The sequence below is a fragment of the Ostrea edulis genome, chromosome 7, assembly GCF_947568905.1.
Source record: "Ostrea edulis chromosome 7, xbOstEdul1.1, whole genome shotgun sequence".
In the NCBI taxonomy this organism is placed as follows: domain Eukaryota; kingdom Metazoa; phylum Mollusca; class Bivalvia; order Ostreida; family Ostreidae; genus Ostrea; species Ostrea edulis.
Window position 1 is genome coordinate 4,040,705 of NC_079170.1, and position 18,121 is coordinate 4,058,825.

Genomic DNA, 18,121 nt, shown 5'->3' on the forward strand with positions numbered 1-18,121 from the left:
TCATTCGTTCACTGGCATAGAGCGCGTTCCAATATCAGTTGGATTCTGGTCTGATGCGACAAAAGTCCACTGTTCAGGAGATGAATTGTTGAGTATGCGATGAACCCTGTTAGAGACGTATGTGTGAAATCGCCTAGTCTTGTTATGTAGGTACCCCAAAACAACTCGGCTGTCAGTATAGAATCGAATATCATCAATCTGTGTATCAAACTGACGTTCAACAAAGGTAGTAATTTCTGTAGCAAGAAGTGCTGCACAAAGTTCTAGCCTTGGAATTGTATGTCCATGGTGAGATGCTAATTTCGATTTCCCTGTAATGAATCCTACATGATTTTTTCCATTTCTTGTAATTTTGATGTATGTGACAGCTGATATGGCCTTTTCAGAAGCATCTGCAAAGGTATGGAGCTCAATCCTTTCTGTATTTTTAATGGATGTTGGAACATAACGTCGAGGTATTTCTACTTCAGACAAGTGATGGAGAGAACTTTGCCATGACCGCCAGCGCAAGATGATGTCCTTGGGTAGCAGCTCGTCCCATCCGAGTTCCAACTGTGTTATGTCACGGAAAATGAATCTTCCTGATAGAATGACTGGTGATAGAAAACCTATTGGATCATACAGACTATGCAAATAAGATAAAACGCCTCGTTTTGTTTCTGGTACATCTTTGAGATCCGTAGAGAAGGTAAAAGTATCTGACGATATGTTCCACTTCAAGCCCAGACTACTCTGTGATGGTATAGTATTTATATCTAATTGTACGTCACTAAGATCTCCAGCCCTGTCCCCAGGTGACAAAGCATCCACGACGATCTGACTATTGGAGGCAAACTTATGGAATCTGATTTTACCTCTCTCCCTGAGTATTTTTTGTGTTTGCAGCAAGACGTCTAGGGCTATAGGATGACAGTCCATCATCGACATAAAAGTTTCTAGTCACATAATATTTCACTTCACTGTCACATGGTTCTTCTACACATCTATGAAGACAATATGCTGCGACTGATGGTGAAGGGGAATTTCCAAAGAGGTGCACACACATTCTGTAGTTTCTTAAAGGCTTTGTTGGGTCGTTATTTCCAAACCAAATAAAGCGGACAAAGTTTCGATGTTCTTCGTCTAAGCGAAACATATGGAACATCTGTTCTATATCCCCTGTGATTGCTACACGTTCCTTGCGGAAACGTAAAAGGACACCTAGTAGATTGTTGGTAAGATCAGGTCCCTGAAGTAATGAGGAATTCAGTGATTGTCATTGGTAAGTAATGGACGAGTCGAAAACCATACGGATTTTGTTTGGTTTCTTTGGATTGAATACCGGAAAGATAGGAAGGTACCAACACTCTTCTCCCTCTGGAACTTCGGGGGCTTCCTCAGCAAATCCATGATTAAACAGGTTTTCCATAAATTTTATGGCCAAGTCCTTCTTCACAGGATCACGTTTAAACGACGCAAGCAGTGAAAAGGTTCTCTTTAGTACTTGTGCTCTGTTGTTGGGAAGCTTAGTTCTATTTGACTTCAGTGGGAGTGGAGCTGACCAATGTCCAGTGCTGTCCTTGTGACACATTTTCTCCATAATTTCTAAAAATTCTCGGTCTTCGATGGACAATCCCGGAATATCGTCATCTTTAGTTCGTTCAAAGATCGGAGAAACTTGTATTCCAGTTTCACATGACAGGTGAGAATCAGAAAGTTTTTGAGGTGTAGAAATGTTCAAATGAGATGAACATGGTATGAAGTGAGTTCCTCGTCCAGAGGGTAAGATCCGAGTCTTGTTCACTATCACTTGTTGAGGTCTATGTACTTTGCCTAAGCAACATTCCCCTATCACGGCTCAGCCCAAGGGAAGTTTTTGCGCAAATGGAAGGTTTGGTTTATCAATCCTTTGTTCCAGTACATGATGAGCATAAGGAACATCCCGTCCAATCAGAAGAACTTCAGCGTTGCTATCTATTGGTGGGATTTCAGATTCCAAGTCTGACAAGTGTTTGTATGATTTCACTACAGCTGCCGTTGGGATCTCCTCATAGGAGATTGGGATACCATCACACTCTATAATGGATGGTAAGTGTATCTGCTCATCACCATTAACTGATGATACTATGAAGTTGAAGGCTTGTCTCCCGGAGACCATGCTTGATCCATTGCATGATGACAAGATATAGGAAATGTCTTTTCCCTGAATTCCAAACTTGTCGAAAAAGGATGACCTTGCAATAGTTCTACTGCTCTGGTCATCAAGAATCACATGTTCTTTTCTTGAGATCCTCACGTCCAAATGGAAAAACATCCACCAGAATGATTTTCGCACAGGATTTTCCACTGAATGGCACTGAACAGACTTGAGTGCATCTAGTTGTGAGAGATCCTGATGAATAGTACTCCTTAGATCTTGTACTTTCAATATTGTATGAATTCTCCTTATCCTCCCCGCCTTGAGAATTATTCACGTGTAATGCCCCACAATGACTATCACTCTGACACGAGTCACACTTCAAAGCCACAGTACAGTCTCTTGCTAAGTGGTCCTTAGAGTCACAACATCTGAAACATATTCCGTTTTCTTTGAGGAGCTTTTTTCTATTGTTGATAGGAAGTGCACGGAATTTACGACAGTCTTTGATAGTGTGATTTGATTCATCTCTGTGTTCCAGAAAACATACTTTCTTTTGTCCTGTTAATTTGCTAGGTTTGATTTCGGTTTTTCTTGAACGAACTTGACTTGAAGGTTTCGGTTTAATCTCCTTCTTCATTGGTTCACTAAACTGAAATCCAGGGTCATTTCTCACACGACATAAGTCTTGCATGAATTTCACAAAGAAAGTGAATGGTGGGTAAGGAACATTATACCGATTCTTGTATTCTGAAGCTTTGTTTATCCATTTCTCTCTCCACTGATAGGGTAGTTTGTTTACGATTGGTACTATTCCGAGAGAGGTATCATAGTAAGATAAGGCTGCTGAGTATCTAGGATTCTTTTTCACACCGTCAACTTGAGTCAAGAGGTCCGATAGTCTATAAAGTTCTTTGGGATCTTTCACAGAAAGTGATGGGAAAACAGCTATCTTCAATTTCAGCGAGTTATCAATGAGTTCGATTGCTCCGTATCGCTTGTCTAATCTGGTCCATATTTGACGCAGTCCTTCATAAGGATTCTCCGCGTTGGCTTGTTGAATATCTGCTGCATGTCTGGAGGATTCTGGTCCCAGCCATCTTACAAGTAGTTGTAGCTCCTCAAATGCAGAAATTTGTAAGTCAGTCACAATAGATGTAAAGTTCAGTTTCTATGCATTGTAAGCTTCTGGCTCATCGTTAAATTTTTTAAATCTGGATAATAAAACTTTTTTCCTGAGTAGGAATCTTGACACTGATTCCATAAAGTTCTCTTGTGGCTGTAGTTCACTTCTGAAATGTTCATTTCTATGAGGAACTGAAGAAACATCATTGTAGTAGTAGTCTTTAGGAATAGTTTGCGCAATTCTAGGATTCACATGAGTGTCTAAACTTAATCCACGGTCTTGAGAAACACTGTCCACATAATCTGCGACACGCTTATGTCGGTCACTAGGTAACTCATCCAAGAAAGAATTTCGGACACTATTGTTTTCACTCTCAGCTTCCTCAAATACTCTAGCTTCTGCATCTGCAATGGCGGCCGACTGTGTCTGTTCAAGGATTTAGATTTGTCCTTCGATTTTAGATTTTTCGGTTTGAAGGTTGACTTGTTTTCTGATGAATGCTAGTTTAGTTTTTTCTGTTTCAGCTTTATGTTTTAGTTGAATTCGTTGAGACTTAGATGCATCGCTGAGAGAGCTTCTGGATCGAGGTCTATTGGAACCACTTGCACGTGAAATAGTGTCTGCTGCATCCAGTAGAGCGTCCTCAATGCGGTTCATCAGTTGATCTATGATGTCTTCTCTTTTACGGTACCTTGGTTCTTGGATCGAGTATTCTTCGTTACTCTCTGCTGTATTTGTTCTTTTGAGAAATGAGAGGAAGTCATTTGCACAATCACAATAAGTAAGCTTAAGATGTCGAAGCTCTGCTTTTATCTTACACAATTCTTTATAGTTATTTTGTGTAATAATTTCATCTATGTCAACTATGATTTCTTCAATCTTTATCCAAGCATTTTCTTCCTGAGATTTATAATTTTTCAAAAAGGTAGAAAATTGAATCAAGCCTTTTTCTGTCATGGTCTTCAGTCGACGTTTATCCTCAGATTCCTCTGTCTGTTTGTGTACATCCTCACTTTCCTCAGCGTTGACATCCGCCGGTTTTCCTCCAGTTGTCATATTTAATCACCGATGTCAGCAATATGTCACAACTAGCTCACGGTAGATTTGCACATACCATATATAAACAAACATGTCACTGTCCAAGGAACACAGGAAGTATCACGGAATACAAGGTGATGGTACAGGTAAGGAGAGGATTAGGTGGTAAGCCCAGCTTCACAGGTATCTGACATCCGCGGAAGAACGTATTATCCCCAGGATAGGTCCGTTGTCGATCCTCGATGGGTGGTTGAGGTAGAATACTCACGATTTTGTTACCGTTCTGCCACAGCTCTCTGTTTTGTCAATAAAAAACGCCCAGCAGTTTTACCTCTTTATTCATGTAGCAGTAATTACAGTAACAAACTGAAATACATATAAACAAATTCTGCTCACACATATATCAGAATAGTTGACTTAATAAATTCAGAATTTCACATTTACTTTAGAAAATATATAATTCAAATAGCATAAAAATAAATAGAATGAACATATATCGCTGCCCCTTTACACCGCAAGATCGATGGAAAGCGTCCCAGACGCTGTGTTGGGAAAATGACTCCCCGAGTCTGTCCTCGGTGCACGAGAAAAAATGTCTTAATGTTCAAACCGGATGTAATCACTATTAACTAAATAAACGTTTTCCGGACGACCCAACAAATTCCGGTGGCGTCACAACAACATTCACGTAAAACTTCCAGCCTTCATGTTTACTGTTTGTCATCTTAGTAATATTAGGAATGCCGAACCCAATCGAACATGTTGCATGTGTTGTGCGATCTCGAACGAATACTGGCTTAGATTAATTTTGTTCCCACTGCCATCAAAAACAACCTTTATGCCATTACTTATGAAAGGTTCTTATAAGACAACTTACAAGTTGTGTATTTAAGCTATTTCAAAGCCTTAATATTTGCAAATTAAATTGAAATAAGGTAAACAAAAAAATAATTAAAAATTTAATGAATTTATCTACTAGCTTTTGGTACAAATTTGCCATACTTGGGCATGGATGGAAATCTATGATTTTCATTATTATTATTTATAAAGAGACTCTAATTAGACATATGTAACCCGGTGTGTTTTTTTATCAGTAATTTGAATTATGCAAAAAACTACAGGTAACTTAAACTAAACACATGTGCGTTTGTTTCATACATTTCTTCAAATATGGTAGTCTTGATAGATAATGTATCTCCTACCATAGAAATTCGAAATTTTATCAATAAATTAAATAAGATTCACTCAATTGACCAAGCCATGGGCTATGCGTTATGTTTTATATTGGCTTTATCGATAAAATTTCGAATTCCTATGCTCCTTGCAGTACATAACTTGCGCAACGGCGGATCCAGAAATTTTCGAAGGGGGGGGGGGTCAACAAAATGTTTATCTTTTCGCGTCCCCATCGGCGAGGGTTGGGGTTGAAGACCCTCAAAACGACAACAATCAAAATTAGGATCTTTTGTTCACAATGTTTGAAGGTAGCAACTCCTCTAAATAGATCCACCCCTGCTGTGCGCATAGTCAGACGATTGCACATGCATCTAGTGTTTAGGCCTAGTATCGTAACTAAAGATATAGTAAAAATGACATCATGTAAATTTTTGAACAATGTTCGATAGGCTTACCTGTTATTCTAATAATCAAACTATCTTCTAACTTCTTTATTCACACGTGTGTAGGTCTACCATTCAGTGTGGCGAGAGGTGTAATGTTACAGCCGCCAAAATTGCTGCTGCTGATTGGATGAAATGTGATGCTAAACATTTTCGTAAATCATTTAAAACAAAATAATCAAAAGGGAAATAAATAGATATATATTAATATATATATACAGTTTAATATTTCGGCATCTTTGTATTTACAATTACATTTTTAATGACTTGATATAAGCCAAGTACAGATGCGAAAATATCATCACATTATAAAATTGGCGGACTATACGATTCTTTTCATCCCGCGCTGCCAGAGCTCTCAGAATCTCAAAGTATTACCACGATGTTTTCCGATTATGAAAATGCCTCCCTAGTTGACTCGGAGGAAAGTTACCATCCAGATGAAGAGTACAGTGACGACTCTTCCCTGAATGATTCAGACGTACCAAGTACCTCGAAGAGCTCCAGACATCCAATATAAAGAACAAACACTCCAAGAAGAAATCCTCATCTTGTGTTTTCACCTCAACACCAAAAACCTCCACCAGACACAGACCTAGCAGTTCGGTAAATACATGTACTTAGATCTATGTAATGTTTATCCATATTTCCTCCCGCTCAATGGGGGGGGGGGGAGGGGGGGGGGCATGAAGAGAAGCGCCAGACCAATAATCTTACATAATGTTAAAGTCGGCCCCTAAAAATATTATAGTGGGAAGAGTGGTCCAGTAACGGGTAATAATCCTCCTAAGTTTTTAAAGAATTAGAATGAAAATATTCAACGTTATTGTACATACAATGTACCTACACAATTTTATAATTTGGCATCAATATTACCTTTAACTGTTTAAGGTAGCTCCACCCTTCTCTGGAAAAATTGTATTAATTTCCACTAATATATGGTGCATTCAGTTAACTGTTTAATTACATGTACATGTATACATATCAAAACCAGAAAATATTACATTTTCATTAAACAGCATCATAAAAATACATGAAAACTGTATAAATGACAAAATTATACTGTCAATAGTTTAGAAAAACCTTCTTTATAAATATACTTAATTGAACACTCCGGTGGTAGTCCCTAACTAACCATATTGGGTACCCACTCTCTTGGCCCCTTTGGCCTTTTAGCTGATAGAGAACACATACTGAGCTTTTCTATATTTATTAGAATAACCAGACATATTTCATAACATGAAACGATTGAACTAAAATGGACATAGTGCACACAGGGTGAATTGGCAGCTACGGCCGCATGTTACATGTACATGTACAAAGTAAAAAATTGCAGGTCTAAAGGGATATCCGGAGTATCGACCATAGGTATTAGGGCAAACCGGTGGCCTCGTGTGAGCACGAGAGCCGACGTCCCAGACTGCGACATCAAGGGACCGAAAACGGGCCCGCCCGATCTGCTTTACCCTGTTCCACCAAATAGCCCCCCGGTGAGTCATACCAGTACCTCCCCCTGGTATTCCGGAACTGGGGTCTCCCCTCCCAGTTAAGGAGGTGGAGAGGACACCAAGACTGCAGTCCTGGGTGCCCCAATTAACTTGAATCAAAACTTTTTCACGTGAGCCACTATACACAGCTTTCTACTTCATATGAGCCAGTACTTGCTCATATGAGCCACATTAGTCCCTCTGTCTTTGTATGACAGATGGGCAGGGAACAACAGGCCAGATCGGACGGACACATTCTTGTATTATATCCCCCCAGACCTGCCACAGACATCGATATGATGTACCTCCAATAACCATGAAAAACCACTACCCCCCCCCCCTAAAATGCCAGACCCAGTTAAACAGGTTGAGGGTAACAATTGCCTAGTTGATTGATGAATATGTGAAAAGCTGCCCTGATGTTGTTTAGGAAAATGTCGTTGCCCATATCCGAAAGGTGTGTTCCATCAAATCTAAATAAGCACACGTTTCTTGCTGAGATGTTGTGATGGTTAATGACCAACCAACCCCAAATCTAACACGAACTTAAGAATTCTTTTGTTAACCTTTACACGTTTTTTGTTAATCTTACCACCTAGTTTGCCAGGAACCCCATGCCAGTATAGGCGGGGCAAGATGGAGGACCATACTAATGTAGTTTGTGGGATTAGGGCATTATATCTGAGAAATGAACACTTTATTTCCTCTACCAACTTTTTGCCAGTTAGGCCTGGGGTGACCAAGTCGTTTGAACCTAGATGTATCACCATGAATCTAGGTGCAGGATACTTCCTCAGGAGGTCCATCACCAAGGGGTCCAATTGTTGCCACTGCATCCCCCGTCTTCCATGCCAATGAATGTGGGCTGGTAAGTCAAGGTTTTTTCCGCCTGTGCGGTTTGATGTCGACTGACCTGCCCAAAATGGGATTGAAGACCCGAGGATCCATATTGAACAATCTGAAATATCTTTGGTTTGGTTACTTATTTGTTATGTATTGATGGTAGGGGTGTCATTACTTAAATTGTGTGTCCTGTAGTGGTCCGAGGGCTGCGAAGTCGCATTACATGCGGATGTATTTCTGAAAGGCTAAAGACTTCCATCTCCCAAATGTTTGTATTTGCTGGTCGGAAAAACCCTGTAGAGCCAAGTCAGTGGCCCGACCGATTCGAAAACTATTTGTACCAAAATGACCTGGTGTACTGATATCCTGAATTGCTTTCTGCAGTACTGCATTAAATTGGAATCTAGTCAAAGGCATAGCATTACTGTGGATGAACAGACAGTGAGTGTCTGAGGTGTGTGGCCTTATTGCTAGGAAATTGCGAATACTGTGGACTGGGCATGCGATCGAGTGGGGCTGACTCCGAATGAATATAGTGGTTTTTTTGCCCGTTTGGTCGGTTTTGGAATGAGGTATAGTGAATGTGACATGTTTGCTTTCCTCCCCCAGAGTAACATGTTGAAATTGAATGCAATGAGAATATCGGCTATTGCAGGAGTTTGCCAGAGTGAATTCGCCTACTCGGAGTAAACCAAAATAGGCCAGTGAGAAGGCGCTAGCAAAGAGTGTAGATTCGAAAGAAGATGTGCACACAAAAGGTAGATACGCTAGCAATTTTTCTAGAATGGGTAGGGTAATCGGGTACCGAGTATCTGGGGCTGTGTTGCCACGTGCCAACCCTTGTAGAGCTTTTGCGACTAAGAAGGAGGCAGTTGGATCTGATACCTGCCTTACTTTATGAAAATATGCCAATGCGCGTATGTATAACTGAACTGTATTTGGGGACATATGTTGTAACGACAAATATGCGATAAAGTTTAAAATTATATCTAAGGGTAACGGCCAGGAAATGGCAATGCCAAAAATCTGGGCAAATGCATGGAATTTCTTCAGTGCAGAATTGTAAGCTTTGTTGGAGTTATCAGACAGGGCGTTGTTGATGAGGCGTTGTGATTCTACCTTTAGATATCCCATATTTGGTTGGGTAGCTGGGTTGGCCACTGGTCGGCGTGGGGGGCGAGATGTCGAAATCTTCTCCACTGCGAACGAGAAATACTATCTGCTATAACGTTGCGTTTGGAGGGTATGTATTGCGCCTGGATTGTAATATTGTGTTGTAGTGTGATGAGAACCAATTTTCGAACAATTTTCATGACCCTGTGAGATTTTGAAGTAGCGGAATTGATAACCTGGACTACAGCAGAATTATCTATGTGGAAAAGAATACGTTTGTTAGCCAATTGTGGCGACCATAGCACGATTGCTACATATACCGGGAAAAGCTCAAGGAATGTCATGTCCCTAACTATGTCCGAAAGACTCCAGCTGTGCGGCCAGCTTGCATGAGCCCAGCTACCTGCAAAGTAAATGCCAAACCCCCCTTTTGTTCCCCCAGCGCTATCTGTGTATAATTGCAAGTACGAATCCGATGTCAATGTCGGAGAGGAAATGACCGAAATGCCGTTGAAGTTTGCTAGGAATTGTTCCCATACTCTAAGGTCTTCCTTGATGGAAGAATTGATTCTGATCTTATGGTGTGTTTTGGTAGTGCCCATAGTAGCATCAATTAAACGTCTGCAGAAGGCTCTCCCTGGTGCTACCGTTTTACATGCAAAATTTAGCAGCCCAATGAGTGACTGAAAAGATTTAAGAGTAGCTTTTTTACTGTGAAGGAAGACATGAATGCGCTGTTTGAGCAAAGGTAGCTTGTCCTGTGGGAGTCGCATGATCATATTCACTGTGTCTAGCTCTATACCTAAGAAAATAAGGATTGTAGTTGGGTTTGTAGTTTTTTCGAGAGCAATGGGTACACCTATATCTTGGCAAATGTGTTTGAATTCTGAGAGAGTAGCCTGACACTTGTTTGAATTTGCGGAGCCCATGAACAGGAAGTCATCAAGATAGTGTAAAATGGATGGATTGCGTGTCCTATTTTGGACTATCCAATGTAATGCCGAAGCAAATCTTTCCCAGGTTGCACAGCTGACTGATGCCCCAAATGGTAGCATTTTATCGTAATAGTATTTGTTCTGAAACTTGAAACCTAAAAGTTCGAAATCTGAGGGAGCAACAGGTATTAGACGAAATGCCGATTTAATGTCGGATTTGGCCAAGTAGGTTCCAGGGCCCAAGAAGGATATGATGGCAGCGGCATCGTCAATGGATGCATAATGAACAGAACAAACTGCTGGGTCAATGAAATCATTAATAGAGTCATACTCGGGGAAGGATAGGTGGTGTATTAACCGAAAATCCCCATCCTTTTTGGGTACTAAGCCTAAAGGTGAAACTTGTAGCGAGTGGAAGGGGGGTGAATCGAAAGGCCCCCCGACTCGCTGGAGCAGTACTTCTTTCTGAATTTTTTGTTGAGCTAGTTGAGGATTTAGTACTATGCTTTTTAGATTATTGGAATCCCTTGGGCGCCTTGGCCCTTGATAATGTAAACTAAAACCAGATTGAAAGCCTCTAATGAGAAAAGGTTGATCACGATAATTGTGTAGGTAATGGGCAAGTTGGTCGACATTGATGGGGGTTTTCCCAAGTGTATACAACGATTGGTAATTATTTTGTTGCCCGGCACTTTGATGCTGGATGATCTCCACCACACCCTTTGCATCTGTGGCTGAACCTACAATTTGGTGCAAACTTACAATTTATACCAGCATTAAACAACTTGCAAAATAAGGTGTTGACCTGTGTTTTATATTGGGGATAATTGCCGGGAGACTCGCGATGCATGTTCGGGGCCGCGGAGTTTTTTCCCGAGGGTTTTGAAGGATGAGTACCGTTTGTGATATACAAGAGCCATAGCTCGGAGTTAATGATTCCCCACGAAGACTGTGGGTCAGCTTGTTTTCTCAAGCGAAACTGCTCTTCATAGCGGAACCACCCCGATGACCTGGACGCGGCCAGTCTGATATCTCGCATATATTTAAGTAACTCTTGGGCTCTGGTTCTGTATTTTTCTAGCATGATACTGGTGAAAATAATGAAAGCCGATGACCATTTTTCAATTGACAGAAAGGAATTATGTTTAGGCTTGACGAGGCACATGACACCATTTCGGATTTCGATTTGGCCCTGAGTTTCAAGATGGCCGTCCAGTTCCCGCGCTGACCTAAGCAGTAAGGAAATGTCGATAAATTTTCCCTCCCAAATTTGATTTTTGAGTTTTTCCGGGACATGAAAGCTGACAGGATCGAAATAGCTATTGATTACCGAGGGTTGATACTCCGCGACTGAGAAATTGGGTCCCGCCAAGTCGACAGCCGGCGGGAAAATGTCAATGGGGGGAATAAGACATTGATGGTTTACGTCAAACTCACCTGACGGATTAGCCTGCAAGTCCTGAATGGCATGAGTGTCGTCAGTCTCTGATTGTGTGGTTCCCCCCGCTGCATTTACAACAGCGGATGCCGTAGGTATGGGTCTCGAGGAGTCGGTGGCCACGCTGTTTGGCCTACGTCTTCTCCCACGTCCCCGGGCTGGGGACACGAATTGACGGTTTCTTTCCGCCTCTGAAAGTCTTGTCACCCTGGTTCGCACGGGTGGCATGATGATGGCAAATAAGGATGGAGAAGTAGTCGATAATATAGATTACACTTCGTCTAGCGAAAATTCGTGACTTGTCTGCTTGTAGACGGAAACGGAAGAGGCAAGTATTGGTCCGTTTGGTTAAGTCGTACTTGGTGTGCGTTATACGAATACGTCGTACCACGGTAAAGCCACCAAGGTGATAACACAAAAGTAATATAAGCAAAAGAACTTCGGTCAATTAAGCTGGATTATTTGACATTGAATTCAAATAATCTTCATTAAATTGATATAAATACATTGTGGATCAGGGAAGTCAATAGATATTAACACAGGAGTTATTGGCCCTGACAACACTTTTTTTTAGAAATAGATAATTTATTGATAAATTATAGAAAATATTAACTTTTTGGAGCTACCTTAAATACTTTTGCCTTTATGTTGCTAGGTTTCTGTTGGAGGGAGATGTATCCCCCCTCCTTAGCCTGGATTTGCAAAATTCAGGATTTTTAATATGCATTGCATACTAAGTGATTCATATTTAATTATATCCTCCAGCTTCCAAGAATGTCGTCCTTTGAGATGGATACATCATACCAGACTGGACAAAAATCAAAACTCTCCCCAGGTGAAGAGGTATGTTGAAATATGAATTAGAAAATAATCCACTTTTTCCCCATCCAGATTGTGAAAAACTAAATATTCTGTTAATATTATACAATTCATTTAATTGTTAGGAATTTTAGGAAACATTTGATTAGCGCAGAACTCTCAGTCAATGAGAGTAAGTGATGCTCTAGGTAAATGAAATCAGAAGGTTGATTTGCTCCCTCTGTCACTTCTTAATTACAAACATCCTTTTGAACAAGATTTTGATAAATAATAACATGCATGTAATACAAGGGGAACCAACATTTTATTTAACTGGAATCATAACAATATATGTTATTATGTGAGGTGGTCAGACCGGGGTTCGATTGCTGATGGTTAGATACCCCAATTGGTAGAGCATCTGACTAGAGATACAGAGGGTCTAGGTTTAAATACCGGCCTGGTCTGTTGCATTTCTCCCATTCTGTTGCATATTAATAGTGAACTGTAATTACCTTCATCTGGTAAATGAACTGTCCTTTAGACTTTTTGTTCAGGATGACTTAACAGACTTTGTTTTCAGAATAAAAGTACACCAATTGCAATGCCTAGTACAAAATGAGACTGAACCTTGTTTGTTTACAAATATTTCAAGGACAAAGTCCATAGAAAGGTTTTATATAGTGAATGAGGAAATTCTATCCGTACAATAATGTGCATATTCTTTGAATTCTTTTTTATTATTATTATAGGCTATTATGCAGTATTTAATCAAACTGGATAAGAAAATGGACAAACTTCAAGATGACTTAAAATCGATGAGGGAAGAACTTGCAGTCAATAAAACAGGAACTAGGAGAGAGGAACAACAGAAACTTTATGTTCCTCCAAAAATTAGAGTATGTATTATGAATTCATACAATAACTGTGTTAATTATGAATTTTTGTAATTCCATGATAATTTAGCCATCAGAAAAGGGTAAATTCATTATCAACTACTTCAAAGTTGTTCTTTTTCCATGCATTATTTCCTTATTACCCCCTTGAAAACTGAGTTTTGGTAGGACTTGAATGATATCACAGAATTAGGTCAAATGGTGCAGAAAGGTGAAATCTCAACTTGGAAATTCAACTCAAAATCCTCAGATTACTGTGCTAGTAATCTACCAGGAAGCAATTTATATCCTCATTATTGACTGATTTGTCAGCATCTTCAATATGCTAAACAATTTGTTGTTTTGTCTCATGATTCAGAAACACCAAACTATTCCTCACTGTATAATATAATATTCTTTATTATGTAGACAGCTGTTCATGATGCATACAAACAGCTTGTGGACGAGGATGGTGCTGTCAGATGGCAAACTAAGCTTGAAGACAATAAACTAAAGTATGTAATTTTAATTCAATTTGATTAATTTTCCAATTCAGGTACTTGTAGAGCTCCACCCTCTTGTGACTTATGAGCATATAATGGTTTGAAATGAAAAAGCTATTAAATTCCACTAAGATATAGTTTAGTTTGATAAATAACCAAAAGAAAATGCGTTTGTTGTCATCTTTTAAAGACAGAAATGGAGGTACATGTCAACATCGGAAAATGGCACATTTTCTTTAAACAGAATAATGAAAATAAAACTTGATAAAATGACAATTTTTTAATGTTAACCATTTCAAAACACTGCTGCTTAGCCTTTATAAATATGTATCAATTGATTGTGGATATCGGGGGGGGGGGGGTCATATAAATATAGATATGCAGTAGGCAAAATATCAGCATAGGAGTTATTGCCCTTTACAACATTTTCTATTGTAGATAATTGATTTTATGGAAAATATAAAATTTCTATAAACAATATATTTCTATCATGCAATGAGTTCAATTTGATGTAGATGTTGGAAAAGTCTATGACGTCACACGAGGAAGGACTTTAAATATAAGATTATTGAGAAAACTTGTACTATTTTACATGTAAGACCAAATAAAATTGTATTTATGGTTCTCAGGCCAGCGCGCATCCATTCAGAGGTTGCCAATGTTATCGATTTTTCAATAAAATAAAAAGTTGGAAATGCGCTTACGTATCTTGGGGGGGGGGGGGGGGGGGGGGGGTGCGCGGGAGGAATCTGAATTTCACATTTTGCGTTCGGAATTCTCTTTACACATTAATGTGTTTTGAAGTTTCATTTCGTTTGTTGTTTTTCATTCAAGTAACAAACACATACTGACTGGTAAATGTTTGTTAAGACCTGAAAATTCCATCAACTCAGCGGTCCACTTGACCAGTGAATTTTTTTTATTTCAAAAACTTTGTTTAATAAGCTTGAAATTATACCTTTGAGACATTGCAAGATTCATCTAGTTTTTCCAATTTTAGAGCATCTTCTGAAGTGAACAAGGCCACCACACAGTCTATAAAGCAGTTTGTAAAAGGGCTCTATCCTGAAGTCCAGGAAGGATTATTACAAAGTAAGTTATATTTAATTTACTGAATGCATTAGCATACTGCCTTCCTAACTTAAATCAACTGGGATGCTCTGTACGTACATGACCTGTTTTTAATTAAAACAATTTAATGACTTATTATGAGATGGATCACCATTTGTTATCTTCACTTTTTCAGTCTGAAGGATGATTGTTAAAAAGTAAACAAGAACAACTGCAACTTTAAAAGAAAGAAAAAAGAAATTTAAAACTCTGAATGAGCAATATGTTGAGTAATGTGTGTGCAATATAAAGTACAAGAATGACCAAAACTCAATCAATATTGTGTCATTGATCCTTCTTGTGCTTTATATTGACCTCACATTCTCTTGATAGATCTGACACCATTGGAGCAAGAATGTTTTTGGTATATAAATCCTTTAAGATAGATATATAGACACATAAATGTATATGTTCTATTCTTGTAGCTGCAATTGCCAGATATTTCGAATCAATGGCACAGAGAGAACATAAAGAAAAAACAGGCAAAGTGGAGCAGCACAAAACCAAAATGCTCCACTACAGCAGGAGGAAGAGGGTACGAATTTACATAGTAGTAGTCTTGTGAATTTTCAAGAATCTTTAATGATATGCATGTTTAAGGTGGCTCATTACACCCAAGAAATGTTTTCTTAAATCAGTACGAATTGATTTAATCATAAAAGATATGATGATATATAATAAGTATATATACCAAAAAGGCAGAAAATATGCAAATTTGGATAAAAATATGATTTTCAAAACAATTATTTCAACGTAGTGTCATAAAGATTAAAGCTTTAGTGTAGTGAGCTACCTTAAGAAATGAAAAGGCAATGTTGTTTATATATAATCCTGATTATGTTGTTCAGATATTCCTGATTATGTTGTTTAGATATTCCTAATTATGTTTGCAGAAATTGCAGTGGAGAAAGTCCATGGTGGGAAAAAAAACTGGGTGGGATGAGGCAAAGAAGAGACGTGTCGGTGATGCTCTGGTGCTGTCATATATGTCATCAGAGGATGAGCACAACACCGACGATGAAAGTTTTTTAAAAACCAAACCTCTTCGTTGGAGATAAGAGGAATATGTGAAAATATTGGATGATCTTGATTGCAAATATGACAGGTCTATGTCTAAGCGTTCGCGCAGACAAATGATGAAGCGAATTAAAGGTGACATTCCCTCAGCAAGGCAGAAACCGGCCCAGATTGAACCGGGGCATGAATGGGTGTTTGCTCATTGAAGCAATAATAGCTGCCATTTTAGTGTCAAAAGGTTTTGTAAAACTTTTTATTTCTTCATTGAAAATTTGAAATTTTTCAAAACTATTTTAAAATATAACGCCTGAAGATTATGAAATGAAAGCGCTTGCGTTAAAATTTTAACTTTGTGTACTGTTTATTTTATTTCTTTTAATATTTTATACCGGACACTGATTTAAAAAAAACAAAACAATTTGGATATACATGTTTATATATGTGTGTGTGTGTATGACTGTTTATATGTGTGGATGTGTTACTTTGTAAATAAAAATGCTACATGTCATATGGCTACCATAAATATCAATTGTGTTTTAAGATTTGTTGTGTTGTTTTCCAACTGAAGGTACATTGAATTGTAAAGCAATTTTTAGGTTTATATACAAATGAATGTGAAACCCCGTGTATTTCGGTTGAGATGTATTGCTATTGCATGCTATGGACTAGATTTGGATCTTCACGTAAAATTACATGTAATGCTACCTTAGCACCTCGTATAAATGAAATAAAATGAGTGGATTATACGTGAAATTCCACATAAAATTGTAAACTTGGGAGTATAACCAGATTAATTGTCATGAAAAACTGAAATAAAATGAGTGGATTATACGTGAAATTTCACATAAAATCGTAAACTTGGAGTATAACCAGATTAATCGTCATGGAAAACTGAAATAAAATGAGTGGATTATACGTGAAATTTCACATAAAATCGTAAACTTGGAGTATAACCAGATTAATTGTCATGCAAAACTGAAATAAAATGAGTGGATTATACGTGAAATTTCACATAAAATCGTAAACTTGGAGTATAACCAGATTAATTGTCATGAAAAACTGAAATAAAATGAGTGGATTATACGTGAAATTTCACATAAAATCGTAAACTTGGAGTATAACCAGATTAATTGTCATGAAAAACTGAAATAAAATGAGTGGATTATACGTGAAATTTCACATAAAATCGTAAACTTGGAGTATAACCAGATTAATTGTCATGAAAAACTGAAATAAAATGAGTGGATTATACGTGAAATTTCACATAAAATCGTAAACTTGGAGTATAACCAGATTAATCGTCATGAAAAACTGAAATAAAATGAGTGGATTATACGTGAAATTCCACATAAAATCGTAAACTTGGAGTATAACCAGATTAATCGTCATGAAAAACTGAAATAAAATGAGTGGATTATACGTGAAATTTCACATAAAATCGTAAACTTGGAGTATAACCAGATTAATCGTCATGAAAAACTGAAATAAAATGAGTGGATTATACGTGAAATTCCACATAAAATCGTAAACTTGGAGTATAACCAGATTAATCGTCATGAAAAACTGAAATAAAATGAGTGGATTATACGTGAAATTTCACATAAAATCGTAAACGAAGTATAAAACGATTGTTTATGTGATATATAATTGACATAAAATTGAAGTATAATTTTCATTAAATTTCGGAGTTTACAAAAATGTTATCCATAAGGAAATTCCAATTAAATATCAAGTATAATGTTGTATTAAATCTGTATTATACGTTTAAATTTGACATTTAATTGGGTAATAACTGGAATATAATTTTGAATTAAATGCAAATTTTCATGCAGTGCTAATTTTCCTTAAAGTCGTGAGTATCATATGAAAGTGGTGAAATTTATTATTAAGTGCTTCAAACGCAGAAAAATACGTCTTAGAAGTGAAGGAGGGCTATAAAATTACATATTTTGAATCATCTACCTATTATCTATCAGAATCTGTTAAAATGTGAAAATGGGTAAAATTGTCATAAGGGCCCTTTTGTCATGGGCGCAATCATATTGTTTAACGTCCCTCTCGAGAATATGTCACTGAATATGGAGGCGTCACCATTGTTGGTGA

General features: G+C 38.1%; 2 protein-coding genes across 2 annotated transcripts; one reads left to right on the forward strand and one right to left on the reverse strand.

Annotated features, from left to right (window-relative positions):
- On the reverse strand, positions 1–918 carry LOC130047579 (uncharacterized). The gene has a single exon (XM_056142901.1). It carries the CDS (start codon positions 916–918, stop codon positions 1–3), a length of 918 nt encoding a protein of 305 aa, XP_055998876.1.
- A 5,529-nt stretch (positions 919–6,447) lies between these two features.
- LOC125674788 (uncharacterized) lies at positions 6,448–16,541 on the forward strand. Its single transcript, XM_056143085.1, has 7 exons — positions 6,448–6,505; positions 12,489–12,558; positions 13,266–13,412; positions 13,818–13,903; positions 14,892–14,983; positions 15,427–15,536; positions 15,895–16,541. Exons 2-7 carry the CDS (start codon positions 12,490–12,492, stop codon positions 16,057–16,059), a joined length of 669 nt encoding a protein of 222 aa, XP_055999060.1. The 5' UTR covers positions 6,448–6,505; position 12,489; the 3' UTR covers positions 16,060–16,541.
- Positions 16,542–18,121: the final 1,580 nt, after the last annotated feature.